This window comes from Chinchilla lanigera, unplaced genomic scaffold, assembly GCF_000276665.1.
Source record: "Chinchilla lanigera isolate Chin_1 unplaced genomic scaffold, ChiLan1.0 scaffold00015, whole genome shotgun sequence".
Taxonomy (NCBI): domain Eukaryota; kingdom Metazoa; phylum Chordata; class Mammalia; order Rodentia; family Chinchillidae; genus Chinchilla; species Chinchilla lanigera.
In genome coordinates, this window is record NW_004955416.1 from 27,044,150 (window position 1) to 27,063,459 (window position 19,310).

The following is a 19,310-nucleotide window of genomic DNA, read 5'->3' on the forward strand; positions in this document are numbered from 1 at the left end:
TTTTTTGGTTTTTCTCCGGTACCGGGAACCGAACTCATGACCTTGCGCTTGCCAGGCAGGCGCTTTTGCCATTGAGCTAAATCCCCAGCCCCTGTGCTGTATATTTTGGATACTGTCATGAGAAATTGGGAAGTTTTTAAAGGTTTTTAAGTAAAGGAGTGTCATGATCGTTTTTGTTGTGTTAAAAAGATAATTTTGACTGTAGTATCCATAGGGGTAAACATGAGTGCCAAGAAACCGTGAGAGACTAGTGGCTGCTGGTGGTGTGGACTAGAATAGCAGCAAAGACAGTGAAGGCTGTGTGGGCAAAAGTAGTAGGCAGAACTGGCTAGACTTGGTGGTTGATGTGGAACAGGAGAGAAGAGCAGCAGCAAGGAGACACCCATAGGTTTCTGGCAAGAGCTGCTGGGCGTGTGTTGCTGCGATTTACCAAGGTACAGATTTAAGGAGGAGCAGGTTTCGAGGACAGCTGAGTCCAGTTTGGGCCATGTCAGATTGGAGCTGTTTGGAGAGACATCGATGTGGACATGTCACTAGGGTCATTAGAAGGGCCAAGAGCGAAGCTGGCTGTGGTAGCACACACCCAGGGTCCCCTCACTCAGGAGGCTGATGAGACAGGAGGATCACAAGTTCAAGACCAGGCTGGGCTACATAGTGAGCTCAAGGCCAGCCCAAGGTAGGGTAGTGAGAGCCTGTCTCCAAAACAGGGGGCAGGAGGAGAGATGAAGATGAAGTCAGGAGCTGCACCAGGGCAGGCGCCTCCATGGGGATGGCTGAGTCTTAGAGCACGTACAGTACAGAAGTATGGTTCCGATAGAAACCTGAGCACCAGTGTGCTGTCTCAACTCGGTTGCTCTTTTAAAACTGTTACTTCACTGGGAAGACCAACTTCTTTAAACACCTCTCTTGAGACATGTGAAAGTTAAAAGTAGAAGAGTTTTTGTCACCTCTCTTTAGAACTAAATGGAAAAGACAAGTGCTAATGATGAACTGAAATTTCTCTGTGTGAATAACTAATGTCCTGTGTCTTGGTTCCAGTAATTAGGACTAAAGCCTTCATGTAAAATGAATTGTACTATTCTCTTCTGTCCTGGAAAGTTTATTCACAGACTGGAGATGATTTTGGATGCAGAGTAGGGACAGTCTTAAAAAAAAATGCACTTGTATAATGATGTGCTTAATGTCTGTGTCACTAAGCTTGTCACCCCCATGAAAAGGGATTCTGGGTGTCTGTGAGTCCCTGCACTTCGGCAAGACGTTCTGATCCAGGTTCAGTCTGGGTGAACACCAGTGTTTCTCTTTGAGAAGGTAGTGGTCGCATTTAAAAAAAACAAACAATTGCACAGGCAGTTACCCAGCATAGCAATCTCGTCTGCCTTTACAGATTACTCACTGACCAGCGCTGACCTGTCGGCCCTGCAAGGCTTCAACTCCCCGGGAATGCTCTCTCTCGGGCAGGTGTCAACCTGGCAGCAGCACCCTCTCGGACAAGCAGCCCTCAGCTCTCTTGTGTGAGTACCTGAAAACTTTCCTCCAACCTTTACCCTAGCCTGTTATTCTTGTTTTCTGTCAGTTGTAAATTCTCGTGTGAGTAGGGCTGCAGTAATTCTTTTTTAGATGGACACAGTGTTGGGAGAAAATACTTTCTTAATACGGTTTTAGATAAGAGCTTGAATGCTGAGCAAACCAGGCGTTCCTTGAAGGAATTCAGGGAACAGGGGTTTCCTTTTCAGACAGACTGAGGTGGAGAGACTCAGCTGGTATCCAAGAAGGTTCCAAGGTACAGATGCCACCCCCATGCACCACCTTCTGTCCACTGACGGATAAGTAAGCCACCCACTTCCTCCCTGCCTCCTGACACCTGCCTCCGACTTCATTGCTTGGAGAGTGGCAGCTTGAAGGAATTCCGTTTGTTTTAGGGGCTGTCAGAAGAGAAAGATGAGCTATGCCTTTTGCTTTACCCCGGTTTCTTATGGGAGGAAAATGGGGATGGGTACCACATGTGTGCATCAGGCTCCATAGCACTTATGTGGTCACACACCATACTCTGTTCACAAAGAGCCCCTTCCTTATGGGCAGGGCACGAAGATGTAAGTGAAGAGGATTCACAGGCTCTCCAAGCATGAGGGAAGAGGATCAGGCCCTTGTAGAACCAGAGTGACAGTAGGCCATGGATCAGGTAGACAAGAGGAATCGGCATAGCAGACCTAGCTGGCTGCCTCAGCTCTGCTCAGTGTAGTAGGGACATGCCAGCTTCCCAACCAGGAAACCCGTTCTCCTGCGTTTTGAAAGAACTCCACATACATATTGTTACCAGTAATGTTAAGAGTTATGTCATGGGAAGAGGAACAAAGTATCTCAGGGAAAATTTTGGCTACACAACTCTTTGGCTGTCAGGTCTGTCCTAAGCACCCCAAGTGAAAACACTGAAAATAGACCTGGAAGCTGGACACAGTAGTATGTCCCTGCAGTCCCAGGAGTTCAGGGTCAGTGAGGAGAGAGCCCATCTCAGAAAACAGAACAGAAAAGCAAGTAGAAAGGGCTTGACAAAGTTGTTGGAAGGATAGGTGATGATGTGCCTGTTACTGGGCCAGAGCAGAGAAGACACCAAGGAGGAAGCGGCAGTGAAGAGATTTCAGGTTGCCGTGGCATTTAGACTGTTCACAGCACAGCATCAGACACAGAACTGTTTTTGCAAACTTGAGATACAAAAGTACACGATGGTGGGAAGTTCAGGTAAGGAGCACAGCGACTCAGCCGTATTAGTTTTTTTCTTCCTGGAAAAATGTCATTTCTTTGTGTGGCACACACTGCGGGAGATGCCCAAAGCCAGTCTTGAGGGATTCCAGCAGGATCTTAGGCTTGGCTCTTTCCAGCAGGCAGTACCGGTAGAATCACGTGATTAGTGTAGATGCGCTCACAAAACATCTCACCTCTCTCTTTTTTTCCTTCAGCACTGGAGGGCAGTTATCTCAGGGTTCGAATCTATCCATTAACACCAACCAGAACATCAACATTAAATCAGAACCAATTTCACCTCCCCGGGATCGAATGACCCCATCTGGCTTCCAGCAGCAGCAACAGCAGCAGCAGCCACCGCTGCCACAACCACCACAGCCCCAGCCCCAGCCCCGGCAGGAAATGGGCCGCTCCCCTGTGGACAGTCTGAGCAGCTCTAGTAGCTCCTATGATGGGAGTGACCGCGAGGATCCGCGGGGGGACTTCCATTCGCCAGTAGTGCTTGGCCGACCCCCAAACACTGAGGACAGAGAGAGCCCCTCCGTAAAGCGCATGAGGATGGACGCATGGGTGACCTAAGGTTTCCAGCTCGTGTTTGTACTTTGTGTTACTGCAGTGAACTGCCCTACGTATCTACATTGGCAAATAAGGTCATGAGTTAAATATATTTATATGTACGTACATACATATATATCCCTTTACATATATATGTATGTGGTGTGAGTGTGTGTGTGTGTGGGTGTGTGTTGCATATACCGAATCAGGCACTTACCTGCAAACTCAGTGTAGGTCTGCAGATGTGTGTCCCGTGGCATACAAAGCACCCTGTAGGCGCAGACTAGTCTGGCACTTCCTTGGACTACTTGTTTCATAAGATAACCAATTTTTGCAGAGAAATGTGTACCCGTATATAATTCTCCCACACTAGCTTGCAGAAACCTAGAGGGCCCCCTACATGTTTTATTTAACTGTGCGGTGACTGTAGTGACTTCAGAAAAATGCTTTGTAGAACAGAGCAGTAGAAAAGCAGGAATCAAGAAAGCAATACTGTACATAAAATGTCATTTATATTAATACCCAACCTGGCATGGGTCTCTGTTGCAAAAGGGTGCATGGGAAAGGGCTGTTGATACTAAAACAAACAAAAAAAGCCCCACACATAACTGTTTTGCACGTGCAAAAATTTATTGGGTCAAAGAAGTGATCTTTAGCTAATAAAAAAGAGAGAATAGAAAATACGCATGAGATATTCACAAAATACTAGCCTAGAAACATAGAGCATTAACAAAATAAAATTAATGTATTAAGTTATAATTGGAATATGTCAGAAGTTTCTTTTTACATTCATATCTTAAAGAAACCGATTTTAGCTCGTGTATATTTTATATGAAAGAAAACACCCTTATGAATTGATGACTATATATAAAATTATATTCACTACTTTTGAACACATTCTGCTATGAATTATTTATATAAGCCAAAGCTATACGTTGTAACTTTTTTTTAGAGAATAGCTTTATCTTGTTTTAACTTTTTAGTTTTATTTTAAGAGGGGAAAAAAACAAACAAAAATATCTTGCAAGCAGAACCTTGGAAAAAAAAAGCCATGAACACTTATTATTCTATATGTAAATTAAAAGTTGAGCCAAACTCTTTATGTATATAGCATCTTAAATATATTATCACCTTTGATGTAAGTACCTATGTATTGTATGGTCACCAGATTAAAAAGTATATTTTTGTGGATTGCCACCAATTTGGGGGGAAAAGGCAAAGTCCTTACTAAGTAGAGTATTCACTGTTTAATATTTACTATTTTGTTAAATATACTGTACTTTGGATTTTAATTATTAGCCCAGTTTTTTCAGAGGATTGTATAAAGGGGTTTCTCCCCTCACTGGTGGTGAATGTGTGATGTTACATTGTAATCTTTGTGCTGTATGGGGTGAACATCATATATTTTATATGTGTACATAAATAGCAGAGTGGCAAAAAAATGGTGTTAAGTTCATCCTGCATAAATATAAAATGTGTTGTAACAGATTTTATAAGGCATTATTTAAAACTTGCCTTTTGTGAGGAAAAATATAGTAGAAAAATATGACCTAATTTAATTAATATTAGAGAAAATGGGAAAACAGTAGATGAGCACAAAGGTTTTATAAGTGGTAAATGACTAGGGAAGAATACTCATGAGGCAAGGGGTCCTTTTTCCTTAACCCTCTCAAAGTAGAATATTGCAGCTGGTTACAAAACATACTACATGGTGGATTGTTCTGTGCAATAAGAGGACGCTCTGGTGTGGGGAGAAATGCTCTTACGGGGCAGGTCCTCGACGTGACACTTGCCGTCCTGGTGAAAATGAGTGCCACCCTCAGTTTGGATTTTCAGCAAGGCCTTACTCTCACAAGAAGACGGCTCATTGGTGATAGCGAGTTCATCTGTTTACTGGGCTTGTGCCATGCAAAATTCAAAGTCCCGTATATCTTTTATCATAGATTTTTAAATACTCCTTTCCGTGAGAAACTCAAAAGAAGGGTTTAAAGATTGCTGCTGTTTTATATTTTAAAATTGCTGAGCAGCTACCTACAATTTTTACTTACATTTTGTTTTTTTCCCCTAAATTACTTTGTATTTGACATTTTCCTCATCTGCTGTTTGTGACAAATCATCAGCCAGATTTCCTGACTGACACATAGGTATTAGGTACAGGATAAGCCTGTGGCATGCACAGGCTGCAGAATGCAGATTGGTGTTTTAGTGGCTCCTCAGTTTTAGTAGAAGCCAAAAAGGGTGGGGGGAGTAATAAGCTGTCTCCTCTCTTCAGCGTGAACATTTGGCTCTAATCCAAAAAGGATTGGTTTTTCTTTTAAAATATACTTAATTTACTGGCCTGCTTACAGGCGCATTTCTTCGTAAGGTCGCACCTAGTCAAAACAAAGATGTTGGTCTCCCAACAGTGAATTTCCAAGATAATCCTTACCACTTTGTAAACCATTTATAGCTTTGAAAGTGTTAAGTGAGCCTTTCGTTACTATTTATGCATGTTCATGAACTTCTGCTGTATATTGGAATAGGAGTTAACACATTCACATTTACTGTCTATTTTCTTGTGTGCCTTATGAGATGGCTTTTCTGACTGTATCTCAATAGTCTTTCTTTCTATGCAGGTTTATAATCAGTACAACTACTGTTTTCTAAAACAATATTACACAAGGCTCGGAGTTTGTATTTAAATTACACTGACCAAGGAACAATGTATTCCATTTTCAGGAGCTGAATATTTGACTGTTAACCTTTTCCATACGCCTAGTGTGACTTGGAGCATACGGACTCAGCAGACATCCCCCACCCCCTCATGTGCAGACACATCCACGTCCACATCTCTTGGCGGAAACGAGCCGAGAATGGGAAGACACTAATGGCGTTGCTTTAAAACCAACTTTTCTTACCCTTTTAGACTTACGTGTTTTGTATAAGACACCACTGCAGGAAAATTTTATCCCTTCAGATGAAGTATTTTATTACTAAAAGACAAAAACAAAAAAAGCTTACATTGCACTGGTTACAGGAAGTTCCCAACAGCTGCACTTCCTTCAGTACTCTAACTGGTACTGCACAGAAAGTCACCATTGTGTGTACACAGATGGTCCCAAGCAAAACTCCATCTTTTGAGCCCTAATGATGTCCATTGTGTTAGAGACTAAATCAGGGATTTGTTCTATAGGAACAATTCATGTTTTACCATTTCCTTTTAACTGTAAGGACAACTAATCACACATTAACATAATTTCTGTATTAACCATCATGCGCACAAGAAATACATAGTAAATAAGGAACCTGAAAACTCCTGGCATTGGATCATAAAAAGCTAGATGATTGGAATGTGAAAATGATTTTACAAATGTAAAACTTTTATTTCTCTGTAGAAACTTTCTTCACTTTGCTGTGCAAGAAGACACTGCTTTGCTATATTTAAAATGGCTTTTTTAAAAGAGATTTATGTATTTGGTAAATGTTTGTAGTCAACAGTTCACACGAGAAGCTGTACACGGTTTGATCATGTAAAACCGTTTGGCGGCACAAGCTGGACTTTGTTGCCATCGTTGAGATGAACCTTTTAAGAAAAATAAGTTAATCTCAATTTTTCCCTGAATGTGTTGTTTTTTCTTCATTATATAATAAATATTATAGTGAACTTTCTATCAAATGGTTAAGACAATGCTAGAGGTTGTTGTAAACTGTCTCCTGCATTCACTCCAGTAAAGATGGACTGGCTCTTACTTTGCTTCCAGACTCTGTCATGTTTGCCTGGGGGAACAAGAAGGTGCTGGCTTTGCCACCAGCCAGCCTCTCCCCCAGAAGCTCTCTGCCTTCCTGCTGCTTTCACAGGACCCTCTTGAACCTGCAGGTCCTCTTTCCTTGTGTTTAGACATAGGCAGGGAAACGTCCAGAGGCCCTGGCAGTCTCACCCTGCTAGCATGTAGGCAGCACTGGAGCCTTTGGGAGCCAGCTAGCCAGCCAGGCCCCAGTGGGGTTAGTGTGGCTGCTCTGCGCTCATGGATGTGGCTCTGTTAGATCCGTTCGGGCTCCAGTACTATGCAGGAAATACCCCCAGAGTATGCTAAGTGTGCTAAGCGAACGATCGTTAGCTTCCATTTATCTTTAAAGATGAGGGCATGAAAGGTTTGTCCAAAATGCATGCATAATGCTAAAGTAGAAGAAGCAGAAGACATTTACTTTGGATTTTGACTTTCAGAAGTGGTAGTTGTATATTCTAGTATGCTGGTAGGTACTTCTCCAGTGATAGCTTTCTTGGTCATAATTCAGCTAGAAAATGAAAAATATTATCTAACCTTGCAGTGGGAAATGTTTCTTCCTCTCATTTGCCTTCTAAGCCAGCTCTGAACTAAGCAGATTCTTGGTGTCAAATTGTTAAAAGCTAAATTTTTGTGCTGGTTTCACATGGCTGACTGCCGTGGAGCTCTTATTAGCAGGTTTTGAAAGCTGGCTGAGTCTTGTGGCTAAAAATACTCTAATCACAGCTGCAGCTACTTAAAATCAATTCACTTCAAGTTCCCAGTCAGCTCCCACGGGTGCCCTGCTCTAGGCTTTATCTTGTTTTTAAGCTGATTGTGTGTCTGACTGGCACCAGCCATGAAAATGATTTCCAGTTGGAGCCCTGTGCCAGCTGGAAGGCTGCAGCCCACTCCCGTCCACCTGCCCAGTGGCTCACAAGGGGCAGCTTAGTTGTGGACCTTTCTGTTGTTTCTCATGATTGGAATGAGGTGGTGCATTTCAGCAAGAATACCACCGAAATGATACACTCCCTGCACTATGGGATTGTGATACCCATATGCCTTATTACAGACAATTATGTCTATCACATGGGTGAATGGTTCCTATCGGGTTTGTCCACTGCAGAGCTACTGTCTTTCCCTTTGTAACTGGGAAACATCTCAGAGATTCTTGGAGACTATACAGGTTCCTCCTTAGACGCTGACTTATAGATTTGGCATCTTGTCTGCAAACACTGTTACTGCACTGGTTGCCTATTTTCTTGTACATCTATGAAACAGGGTTCTACTGTGAGAACAGTTGTCATTCTGCGCAAATGTGATTATATTTTTAAGGACTCATGGATATTTTACAGATTACAGTGCAGTACTATCATTCCAGCCTTCAGTTGTAGCTTTGGCCATTAGAAGCTCTATCAGGTAGACTCATGTTCTTTGGATCTCTGTTTTCATCCCCTCTGGTAAGTCCTTACTTTGATACCACAACATTCGCACACTGATCTTGTATTTTCCCTCTCCCAGTATTGACTCAGCCATTTCTTTGATTCCTGGTTCATTTTATTGGTGAATGGTATTTTCAAACCAAGATCCGGGCAATTGCTATTCAGGTGTCACTGCAAGTGGGCCCTCTGCAGATAGGTCAGGACATGTCAGTGTGCGGCACATCCATGTTCTGCAGGTTTATCTTCGGACTCCAGTTCTCCAGAATTTGTCTTGCCTTTTCTTAGTTGTAGCATTTTTCTCTATGGTAAGAAACCCAGCTGTCACTAACAGGCTTTTCACTTGTTCAGTGCTAGTATATGGTTTCAGAATTGTCAACCCATACCTGTGTAATTACTGACTAGAGCACTTAGATAGTTGTTGTTTGTTTGCCTTTGGCCTTAAATTATCTAGTCAAGGTAATGTTTTTCCACAGATACTTTTAGTTCCCAGCCCGCTTCTGTGATTGTTACTCATTGGTAATACAGCTAGGTTCGTGTGTTTATCCTATTTTGGGTACCCTTGCCACGTCATAGTTGGTTGTAATTATTTCTTTGGAGGTATATGAAAGGTAGCTGAAGCATTACTGTATTGCTAAGAGAGCTGAGAAATGTCACTGAAACCCTATTTGCAGTCCCCTACTTTGCCCACCAGCTCCATACTGATAGCCAAGGTTTTAGTTTCTGGTGTAATCCTTTGCAAGCATCAGCAGCTTTGCTTTTTCTCACTTAACAGTGTACCTGGAAATCATTCCTCAGAGACATTTCATAGAAATTTTCATTTCTGTTTACAGCTGAATAGTGCTCCATGGTGTGGATGTACCACGGTTCACTAACCCTACATAAGCATTCAGGTTGCATCATTTTTGAATTATCAGTGACTGACTTTATGCATGTATATTCTTGTACTGTTACAGACTTGCTCATCTTCAGGAGAGGTTCCGAGAAGTGGGATTGCTGCGTGACTTCATGTGTAGTTTTGTTAGGTGTTACCAAATTGGCTTCCAGAGTCGTACCAATTGACATTTCCTCTAGTGGCGTAGGAGAATGACTGTGTTCCCACAGCCTCACCAACTGAAAGTGTTCTGATACTTTATATTTGTACCATCCTGGTACATGAGATACTTGAGAAATTGTATGTCAGTGTTAACTTGCCTTTATTACAAATTATTCTAAACATTTTTCTTATTTGGGGGGTGGGATCTGCTTATCTTGTTCCTGTTTGAGTGTTGGTTTTCATCTCTCAATTTTTAAGAGTTTTTTTATATTGGGGAATTAGTCCTTTGTTACAGCGATTATCAATGTTTTGCTCCAGTTTGTCTGGTCTTTTGATTTTTTTGTGCATGGTATTCCTGTCTTGCAAAATTTTATTATTACATAATCATTTTTTTATCTTACTGCTTGTGGATTTTGAGTTACATTTAGAAATTTTCTCCCTGCACCAAGGCTACAGAAAAATTCACCAATGTTCTCTTATATGGGTTTTGTTTGGGTTTGGTTTAGTTTATTTGGTTGGTTGGTTTGGACAGACTCACCATGTAGCCCAGGTTGGCTAGAACTTGCAATCCTCCTGCTTCAGCCTCCAGAGTGCTAGGATTACAGGCCTGTGCCACCAGACTCTTAAATTTGCTTTGGAATTTAACTTTTCATATGGATCTAACTTTGATTTTTATAAATGGCTAATTGTCCCCATTTATTAAATACCATTTATTTAAAAGCATGTTTTTACCCCACAAATTTTAGATGGTGCTCAGTACTGCCCAGAAATGTAGCTACAATTCCATTATGTTGGAGTGCTCTCTTTAGGACATCACTATTTCAACTCCTCTCTATTTGGAACTCCATGACTATTTCCTCTCCATAACTGGTCACTTCCTTGCCCATTGAGAAAACAATTTCAGTCAAAGGAGATGTATCGAATCTTCTCACCAGGAAGTCCAGCAGTCTGTCTGCATCTGTGCGTACAAGCTGTGCCTTCCATTCAGGCGCTGTGGATGGACTGGCCATGCCTTATTAAGGTGAGCCCTTGTGTGGGGAATCTCACCCTGTCTGTCCTTCTCAAGGTCTTCCCTTCGGCAGCTGTCCCTTTCTAGAAGCATCACTTTCTCCCATCTGCTCTTTCCCATCAGAAAAGCCATGTGAACCATGGCTTTCTGTTACCCATTTCAAACATAACAACTGAGCCTTCTTTCCACCAACTACCCACTGTTACCTACCTGCCACACTAGGGCTTATATGAGCATCATCGCGTCCTTTCCAGAGTGCTACAGTCCATACTCGATTATTTGCCATAAATGACATAAGCTGAGAAAGACAGGAAGTCACCATTCTACAGGGCTATCAAGACTGAGAAGAAATACAGAGAACTTTGGTGGAGAAGAGGGGACCAGAAGATCTGTCGATGATCAACAAAGAAGTATAGTAGGTGCTGTGTTCTCCCAACAGGTGCGCCATAGGAGCTGGAGGACTTGGGGGCAGGGGGAAGAGCTGGGCTTTCGAAGTGGCAACAAAGAACATGGAGAACCGCCACTTCCTGGACTACTGTACATGGGCTGCCCTTCCGTGCCAGCTACTCAGCTGAGTACTACTCCATCCAAATGGAATTGTGGGGCAAATGCGGCAGGAATCGTGTGGGGCCAGGTTCTGGAGATGTGGCATTTGATGGGCCATGGGAAGCAAGTATTAGAAAGCTGATGAGCTCTGACATTAAGAACAGTCACATCAGTTTCAGAGAGGCTTGGGTGGAGGAGGGAAGACCTTAGGAAGCCATTGTCTCGGTACCCATGAAATCATATTTTTGGTAGTACTAGGGATTGAACCGAGGGACTTCACACCGTGCACATCCCGAGCCCTTTTGCTTTGTTTTGTTCTTGAGATAGGGTCTAAGATGCTAAATTGCCAGGGCTGGGCCTGAACTTGTGATCCTCCTGCCGCAGCCACCCACAAGGCTGGGATGAACAGGTGTGTAGCACTGTGCACAGCTCCTGTGGAATTTCATACTGGTGACAGGACAGGGAGGTCTGGCACCAGTGAAAGGAGTTTTATTATTTACCGTGCCCTCTCATGCCATCAGAATCCTGTTTGGAGCTCATTTAAGTCGCTTCGATCTGTGAATTTATACATTAAACTTAGAAAAATTACAGACATTAATTTTTCCCTGTTTATTCCTGTCTGTATACACATATATTGGACCATGTGATATTCCAAAGCTCTTTATCCTTTTACTCATTTTTCTATTTAATACTCTCTTTTATTTTGGCCAATTTTATTGCAGTTTTTTTTGTTTTTTTTTTTTTGGTGAGGCTGATTCATTAGTTCTGTTAAGTGCATCTTTCTTTATAGGTGTTCTTAATCTCTAGAATTTCTGTTTGGATCTTTTTTATACCTTCCACTTCTTGTTCATACAGCCTAAGCATAAGGAGCTGATTTGCAATAGTTTTAACTACTAATTCTCTCATTTGTGTCATGCTGGGTCTGTTTTGTGGGCACGCTCCCACCCCCATTACGGGTTGTGGTTTGGTTTTGTTTTACATGCCTGGTCATTTTTGGCTGGATACTAGACACAGTGAATTTTGTGTTGGGTGGTAGATTTTGATGCCTCCCTTTCAGTATTTTTTTGCTTTACTTGGGACGTACATAGAATCACACTGATCCTTTATAAGTTCAGTCACCTTCATAAAATCCCCTAAGTACAAAACTGAGACAATCAGCTCTTAAGGTCTCCCCTCCACCAACCAAACCTCCAAAGCTGAGGGTACTGTTCTTCATTTCAGTGAGCATAAGTTCTACTTCTGACTTTCAGTAGCTTCCTGTTGTCCATCCAACAAGCCCAGATCACTTAAATGTGGACCTCTGGGCTTGGACGCAAGATGAAAAGTTCCTCATGCAGGATGGTGATGTGATTTACAGTCTGAACATGTGCATGTTACACTCCCAACCCGGGTTATAAGGACTCCGGTACCACCATCATCGTCGGCATTGTTGTGAGGGAGGGCATCCTGAGGGCTCCTCAGTGGCACCAGGGTACTCAGCTGGCTCTGGGGGCATAGATGAAAACAGGTGCCCTGCACACTGTGCCCCACCTGCATGCTCTGCTCAGCCTGGGGAAGCCAGCTGACCTTCCTCTCTGGAAATTCCTCTCTTCAGGAACGAAGTGGCTAGGGGAGGCTCCTTTACCGACAAAATCAGGAGCTAAATTCAGTTGATTTTACACTGGCAAAAGACAGGTACATGAATGCCGATTCTGCAGCTCCTGGCATTCAGGCAAAGCGTTTGGGTTTCTTACCATTACACTGGCAATGTCCCAGTTAGGTCCAGAGAAACTGGCGTAATTCCTCTCCTGCTGCCTTCCTGAAGAAGCCCTGCCTTGAGAGGCCTGCGTGGCCTCTGCACTCCAGTCGTGCTCCAGCCCTCAGGGCCTCCCCCAGGCCGGCACAGGAGTCGGGCAGGTGGCGGGGACTGAGGGGCAGAGCACAGGTTTCCAAGCCCATCCACCTGGGCCGGGTCCTGGCGGCGCCACGGACCAGCTGCGTGAGCTGATTTCCATCTGCAGAGCGGGGAGAGTCAGTGCCCACCTCCAAGGAGCGTGAGGGCAGGGTGGGTTCCTGTGTAAGCTGTTGAGCCCTGTGGGTTACGTTGCTATTGCTTCCCTCCTACGGCTGCAGCCCATTCTTCCCCAAAGAGATGGCATGACTCCTTGGGCTTTCCTACCGCTGAGCTCAGCCACCTGCCCCTGCCGCCCCCAAGTGGCTCCTCTCTCAATTTCACGACCTTCAGGCCGGAAGACCTGGTACAAAGACACCCTCCTAGAACAAGCCGGGAGTCCAGTCTGTCACAGTGCCGTCCTTAGGCTTCAACTTTAAGCACTGTTTTCCACCAAAAAGATGAATTAGCTCTTGAAAATATCACCCAATGACACCAAATGTAAATTACAGAAGATGAACTCCGTATTTCTCATTCGTACCTCACAAAAGAGTTACAAAGCTTATTAGGCGGGCTGGCTGGCCGGGGTGTGGCTGTCCCTCATCTGCCCATGTAAGCTGGGTACAGCACAAGCCCTGGCTGCTGGGTCCCAGCAGAGCTGGGGACGCCGGCCTCACCCTGGACACACACTTCCGCCTTCTTCACCGCCACCCTCACCTTTTCATTCTCAGACACCACCCAGGTTTAAAAAGCGGGAATCATTTGTCCTTCACAGAAGGAAGTATTTTATTCCACTTGAGAAAAGTAAAAGATACAGATGTATATGCTTTGCCTGGCAAAAGTGAACTTCCCAAGGGACTCGGCCCTCCCTGGTGAAGTTACAGTCCACAAATGTGAGAGAAATCTGAGGCCCCCAGCAACACAGCAGACATTTAGCTGGAAGAACATTCACGTGATCAAAGTGTTTGCTGCACCAAGGTTCACGGGTTCCTTTTATCCGGAAGATCATCCTGGTTTCTTAGGAAAACGTTTCATTGTGAAGATGAGTTAAATGTGCTGAACTGCACTCTAGGCCAGTTTCACACAAACTGAGAGAAAGAAACTGGAAACCTATCTCAAGTGCTCTTCTGCCACCCTCCCCTCCTCTTCCAAGGTGGGATCATTTACATTTATCTTGTGGCCTCAGGTATCGAGTGCCATGCCAGCGCCTCAAGGGCAGCATTTCTGTGCATTTTCCACACACCTTGTGGTGGGAGCTGTCAGCCCCTCCACCCTTCCTGCCCCTCCGCACCCACACGCAGCGGGCTGGTGTCTTGCCAGAGGAGGGCACAGGCAAACCACTGGGCCCACCTCCCCGTGGCAGCCACGGCCACTTTACTGTGATTTGGGTACGTGTCCCCCAAGGCCTGTGACTTAAAAGGCGTGGTCCTCAGCGTGGCATTATTTCGAGGTGGGGCCTAGTGAGAGGAAGTTAGGCTGCTGGGAGCAGTACCCTGGAAGGGGCTCTCGGGACCGCAGGCCTTCCCCTCTCCCTTATTTCCCAGCCCCGAGATGACATCTGCTCCACTACACACTCCCTGCCATGATGTGCTACCTGGCCAGAGGTCCACACCAACAGGCCAGCCGATGGTGGACATAAGCCTCTGAAGCCGTGAGCTGAATAAACCCTTTCTCCTTCTACATCGTTGTCTCAGATTGTATTTAGTTACGGTCACGGAGCGCAAATACTTGCATCCCTCCACGAAGTGTCTGGTCTTCACATTACGAGCTACACTGTGTACAGAGGGTTCCCCCAGGGCAGCGATGGCGAACCTGTTAGAGACCAAGTGCCCAACTGCAAGCCCAGACCCACTTAGGTACTGCAAAGTGCCAGCACCTCAGTTCAACCTCAGTCCTGAGGTTTTAGTTTAGAAAAACCAACCCACACAGTAACATCTTTTGTCTTAAATGAAAAGGAATACGTGTGCTATAGGTTCACCACACTGCGCCGGGGGCATCGGCACCCAAAAAGGCCTGTGTGTGGTGGGAGCAGCAGGAAGCACACTGCGTTTCTGGTGGCAATGCCTACAGCGAGGCAACTGCCCACACCTTGGCGACGGGCGCATCCTTCCTGCCACACTCGAGCCAGCATGAGCCCCCTTAATAGAGAGGGTCTGGGCGCCATGGCTGTGGGGGTGCTCTTCACGGGAAACGAGAAGCCGGCTACACGGACGGGAACTGAGGAGCAGAACTGCCATTTACCCAGCAGGGAAGCACTGTGAGCGGGGTCGCTTCGCTCCTCGAAGTGGCAGTGCTGCAATCACACGAACTGATGGGGCAAAGAGGAAGTAAGACTCCTTACAGCTATAACCTGTCACTTTCTCAGTCAGGGTGACAAACTGTACTACTCCACAGCACCTTTACTGGGGAGACAACACTTCTCAGAGCAGTCCAGGCCCCTCTGGAGCGAGTGCGGACACTAACAGGCAGGTGACCGGACCTGACCCCAGGGACGCCCACACTGCCGCTGCCTTGGCGGAGGCCAGTCCTCTCCCTCCGCACAACCAGCTTAGGGCCCGGGCAGGGCTACTGGGAAGGCACAGCCAGCCAGTCCACTGAGCGTCTCGCAGTGCCAGTGGTCCCCCTCGCGGCACCGCCTTGGATACCGAGAGGCTGAGGGCAGCGGTGTTCGGGACCCCGCAGCCCGGAGTGCGTGAGCATTCCTCGGGGCTGGTGCAGTCAAGAGCACGTGACCTGCAGTCGCGCCTATACATCTCAGGAAGCAAAGCGCAGCACCCAAGGACACAGCCAGGGACAGCTGGTGGACAGCAAGCGCCCGCTGCTGAAGTGGGGCCGCCTCTCCAGAGACGGCGGCCTAGTTCCCTGCCAGGGCGGTCTGGCTGACCTGGCTGTCTGCAGAGGCGAGAGTTGGTAGGGGAATCGCTAATCTGGGGGCTTGCCCTGGAGCCACACTTGATGCCATCAAGCCATAGGGGACAGCAGTTGTATTCAAGCCGTTAGGGGCCTCCCCACTAGCTTGTATTTTAAAATAGACCAAATAAAACACGGGCAGCACAATCCCAACCAGAAGCATGATGAAGACAGCATTCCACCACTGGATCCCACAGTCGGCACCGTCTGCGGATGTCTTCGGGGCTGCCAGCAGCAGCGGCTGATCGGGAGCGTCTACACAGCAGCCCTCGCCCAGGAAGATCTCTGACTGCACCGCACGCTCGATGTTCTGGTCAATGCCCTTAAAGAAGTCTGTCAGCTGGCTGGCCTCGGTGTCAGCACCTGCAGCCACACTGTCGGCGCTGGGAGCTTCCACGAAGGTCACTCTGGTCTCTGAGGACGGGCCTGGAAGGGGCTTCAGTTCTCTGTGGGTTTCTGTGAGGATCCCATGACTTTTCACGGGAATTTTAATAGATTTCAAAGCATATAAGTCTTGTTCTCTGATGAAGTTGTTAACTTTCTTAATATCTGCAACCTAGGGGAGCCACGAAGACACACATCATGAAGTAAGTGAAGCTTCTTAAAACTACACACAGTCACACCCAAGTGGCCCTTACCCTGGCCGGATAAAAGGGCAAGTGCAACCCAGTCAGGCTGAGTTCCCCTACGCTGAGGGACTTTGTTTTTGCTTGGCTTTTACTCAGCCCTAATGGACAGCTTAGTGATCAAATGTGCCTATAGATTTACAAGTCGGAACAATTTCAGGTCCGTTTTGGAAACTGTTTCAAGTGCAACTGCAACAAAATGCTTTTAGGTGAAACCCCATCGGGACACTAGAATGAACTCAGTAGCCCTTGCTGGTGCTTTTAACTTTGAGGCAACAGTGCCCCCATCTGCCCGACTTCCTTCTCAAGCCAGAACCCAACTGAACTGCTGCAGGGAAAACCTCAAAGCCTCCACCACTTCTAAGGACATCAGGAGCCAGTCCACCCGTAATACCCTTTGGCAGATGTGCCCTCAGCTGGTACCATATTTTCTTTCTCAAAAGGGCTATATGATGTGTATTAACTTTGACTAAGGTTAATTCACCTTGAAGAGATCACATTTCTTTCATTACCCTCATCAATCAAGTTGAAGATTATGGACAGATTTTCAATTGTCAGCTTAGGCAAAACGTTACATGTATTGCCCAGTTTATCTGTGTTTAAGATAAGGTTGAGGATAAACTCCTTTCTTAAACCTTAAGATTTACTAAGAGTGGGGCAAATGTAAGTCAAAAAGTAAACGCCCCCTCAAGCTAATGTTTGAAATTTTTCCAGAATTACTGTAGGTGAACTATAAAGTTTTAATTTGCAAGTGAACTTAAACTCAAATATAAATACAGCCCACAGACCCTCAGACAGAGCTTCATTCACATCAATCATGCCTGCTATTGTAATTATTTAGCAGCTGTTTTCATCATTTCATTGAATTGAGGTGACATTTTTCATTGTTTTCTGAACCTAACGCAGGAAATCCTTGAGATGTCTTGGTCTTTGACTTAAACTAAAAGCAAATATATTTATTTCAAATGAGCGAAACTGATCAGTTGCTGGAGGCATTATACATTCTCGGTAGGTTTATTAGGTATCACCATACCAACAGGCCTATGCATACGTATGTACCGTTTGTTTTTCAGCCCATGTTCTATAAATCACAGGAAGTCAACCATAAAAATCAGTACAATTTAAAGATGCTGTGTGTCCCTAGAAACTGGCCTGCACTTCCCCAGAAAGACACAAATACCCCACATGATCGTTTCAGCGATTAGACCTTGATAGACAAGTGACAAATACTTCACAAGGTTTTTTTTTTTTTAAATACTAAGTAGCTTACACAGCCTTAGCGAAAGCTGTATCTACTGCACCGTGTTAGCAAAATGAAATAATTTCACTGCAGGAGAAAATGAGGCAATTCTATAAATACTTTCCTACTTACTTTGCCACTGTTAATCACTCTGAATGCTAAAAACATAATTAAAGAGAAAAACAGAGTTATATAGATACACAGCACAAAGACCAGATCATGCAGTTCTAAGAGAGAAGGTAAATGTCTACCACGTAAGCACAGCCCAAAATGTCGGAAAAATTAAAGGTAGCGAGAAAAGCAAACACACCAAAGAAATCTTGGACACATTCTTCCTGGCATATTCAACCCTCTAAGGTCTTACATAAAATGTGCTCAAAAGAAGAAAAAAGGTCTCTGAACTCCTGTGTTTTCTGCTCTGCAGAAAGGAAATGCACCATTCTGGGGGCTTCCGGCTCAACAGAGGCACCTCCTGCTGCTGCAGCAGGGCTCTGGTCACCTATGGGGTCAGGAAGGGCACCAAGGCCTGGCCTGTACGAGTCCTTCCGTGCTGCTGAAGGCGGGAATGGAGCGCGGGGGCGTCTTACTTTGCAGCCGTACTGCAGAGCCAGCTTGTTGAGGTTGTCTTCCTGGGCCAGCTCCCGCTGCAGCAGCACCACATGCCCTGGTCTGGGCCGGTGAGCCTGGTGGGCACTGTTCTGGAGCTCTCTGCCCCGCGGGCGCAGAACCACATGCTGCTGCTGGGTCTCTTCCTCAGAGGAGTCCTCCGAGTCCCCACTGCCACTTCTGAACATGTAAACGCGACTGCTCGGGGTCCTACAGACAGCGGCTGGGCCTCGGAAGGTCTTGGTTAACGCCTCCTTCTGCCTCATCTTCCCTGAAAATCAAACCCCAGTGTTAATCCCCGCGCAGGACACGCACCCCCTGGCCTCATGAAACGTTAGCAATTACTCCTTTCTCTAATTACTGCAAATACTCAACAAATACCATCAGCACAAAAAACGGGAATGTCCTTACGCTGAGCTGGAAGGAGGCAGGCAGAATAAAAACACTTTTTTTTTACATTGTATACGTTTCAGCAGAAAAAAAGAGATCCTCTGTGCTCCCCTTATCCCTCACCCATCGGCGGGGATCTTCGCAGTGAGGGCTAAGGACTGTTCTGTTTCCTTACATGAGGAAAATTGAGAACCTCTGTACAAAAATCTCATTGGCTCCTTTATGCACTCCACGGTATCTTCACTAAGGCACCCGATACTCTGCACACATGCTTAGTGTGTGAGACTAACGTGCTGTTACTCTGACACTGGTTGATGTGTTTCACACGCGGGGCGAGGGAGGGAGAAAAAACGCCTGTGGACCTGAGAGATTCGCCCCTTTCTCGGAGGTCACTGCCTTCACTACACCCCCGTGTCCGTTTCCATCTACTGCCAAAGCCACGAAGCATCCCTCTCCCTCGCCAAGTAGCTCGAATGAGATTCTAGAAATGGAATCTGAAACCTGGGACTAACGGCATCGAAAAGTCGGCAAGGAGCGCGATCGAGCCGCAGGGCGCGGTGCGGGCCGGTCAGCAAGGCTGGGCCCCGGCCCGGGCCCTGGG

The 19,310-nt window shown here is 45.7% G+C and overlaps 2 protein-coding genes across 10 annotated transcripts in view; one reads left to right on the forward strand and one right to left on the reverse strand.

Annotated features, from left to right (window-relative positions):
- Positions 1–7,022, forward strand: part of Mef2a (myocyte enhancer factor 2A) — a 124,419-nt gene extending 117,397 nt beyond the window's left edge. For all 8 annotated transcript variants that reach the window (XM_013512519.1, XM_013512517.1, XM_013512516.1 and 5 more), the window contains 2 exons: positions 1,385–1,511; positions 2,955–7,022. In XM_013512519.1, the coding sequence (XP_013367973.1) occupies positions 1,385–1,511; positions 2,955–3,318 (491 nt within the window). In that variant the 3' untranslated portion in view covers positions 3,319–7,022. The remainder of the gene's footprint in view (positions 1–1,384; positions 1,512–2,954) is intronic.
- A 6,673-nt stretch (positions 7,023–13,695) lies between these two features.
- Positions 13,696–19,310, reverse strand: Lysmd4 (LysM, putative peptidoglycan-binding, domain containing 4; the record flags this gene model as incomplete). 2 transcript variants are annotated; one of them, XM_005381637.2, is given in 3 exon segments in its annotated part: positions 13,696–16,403; positions 18,301–18,590; positions 19,222–19,310. In XM_005381637.2, coding segments are annotated over 2 exon segments (897 nt in total). In that variant the 3' UTR covers positions 13,696–15,791.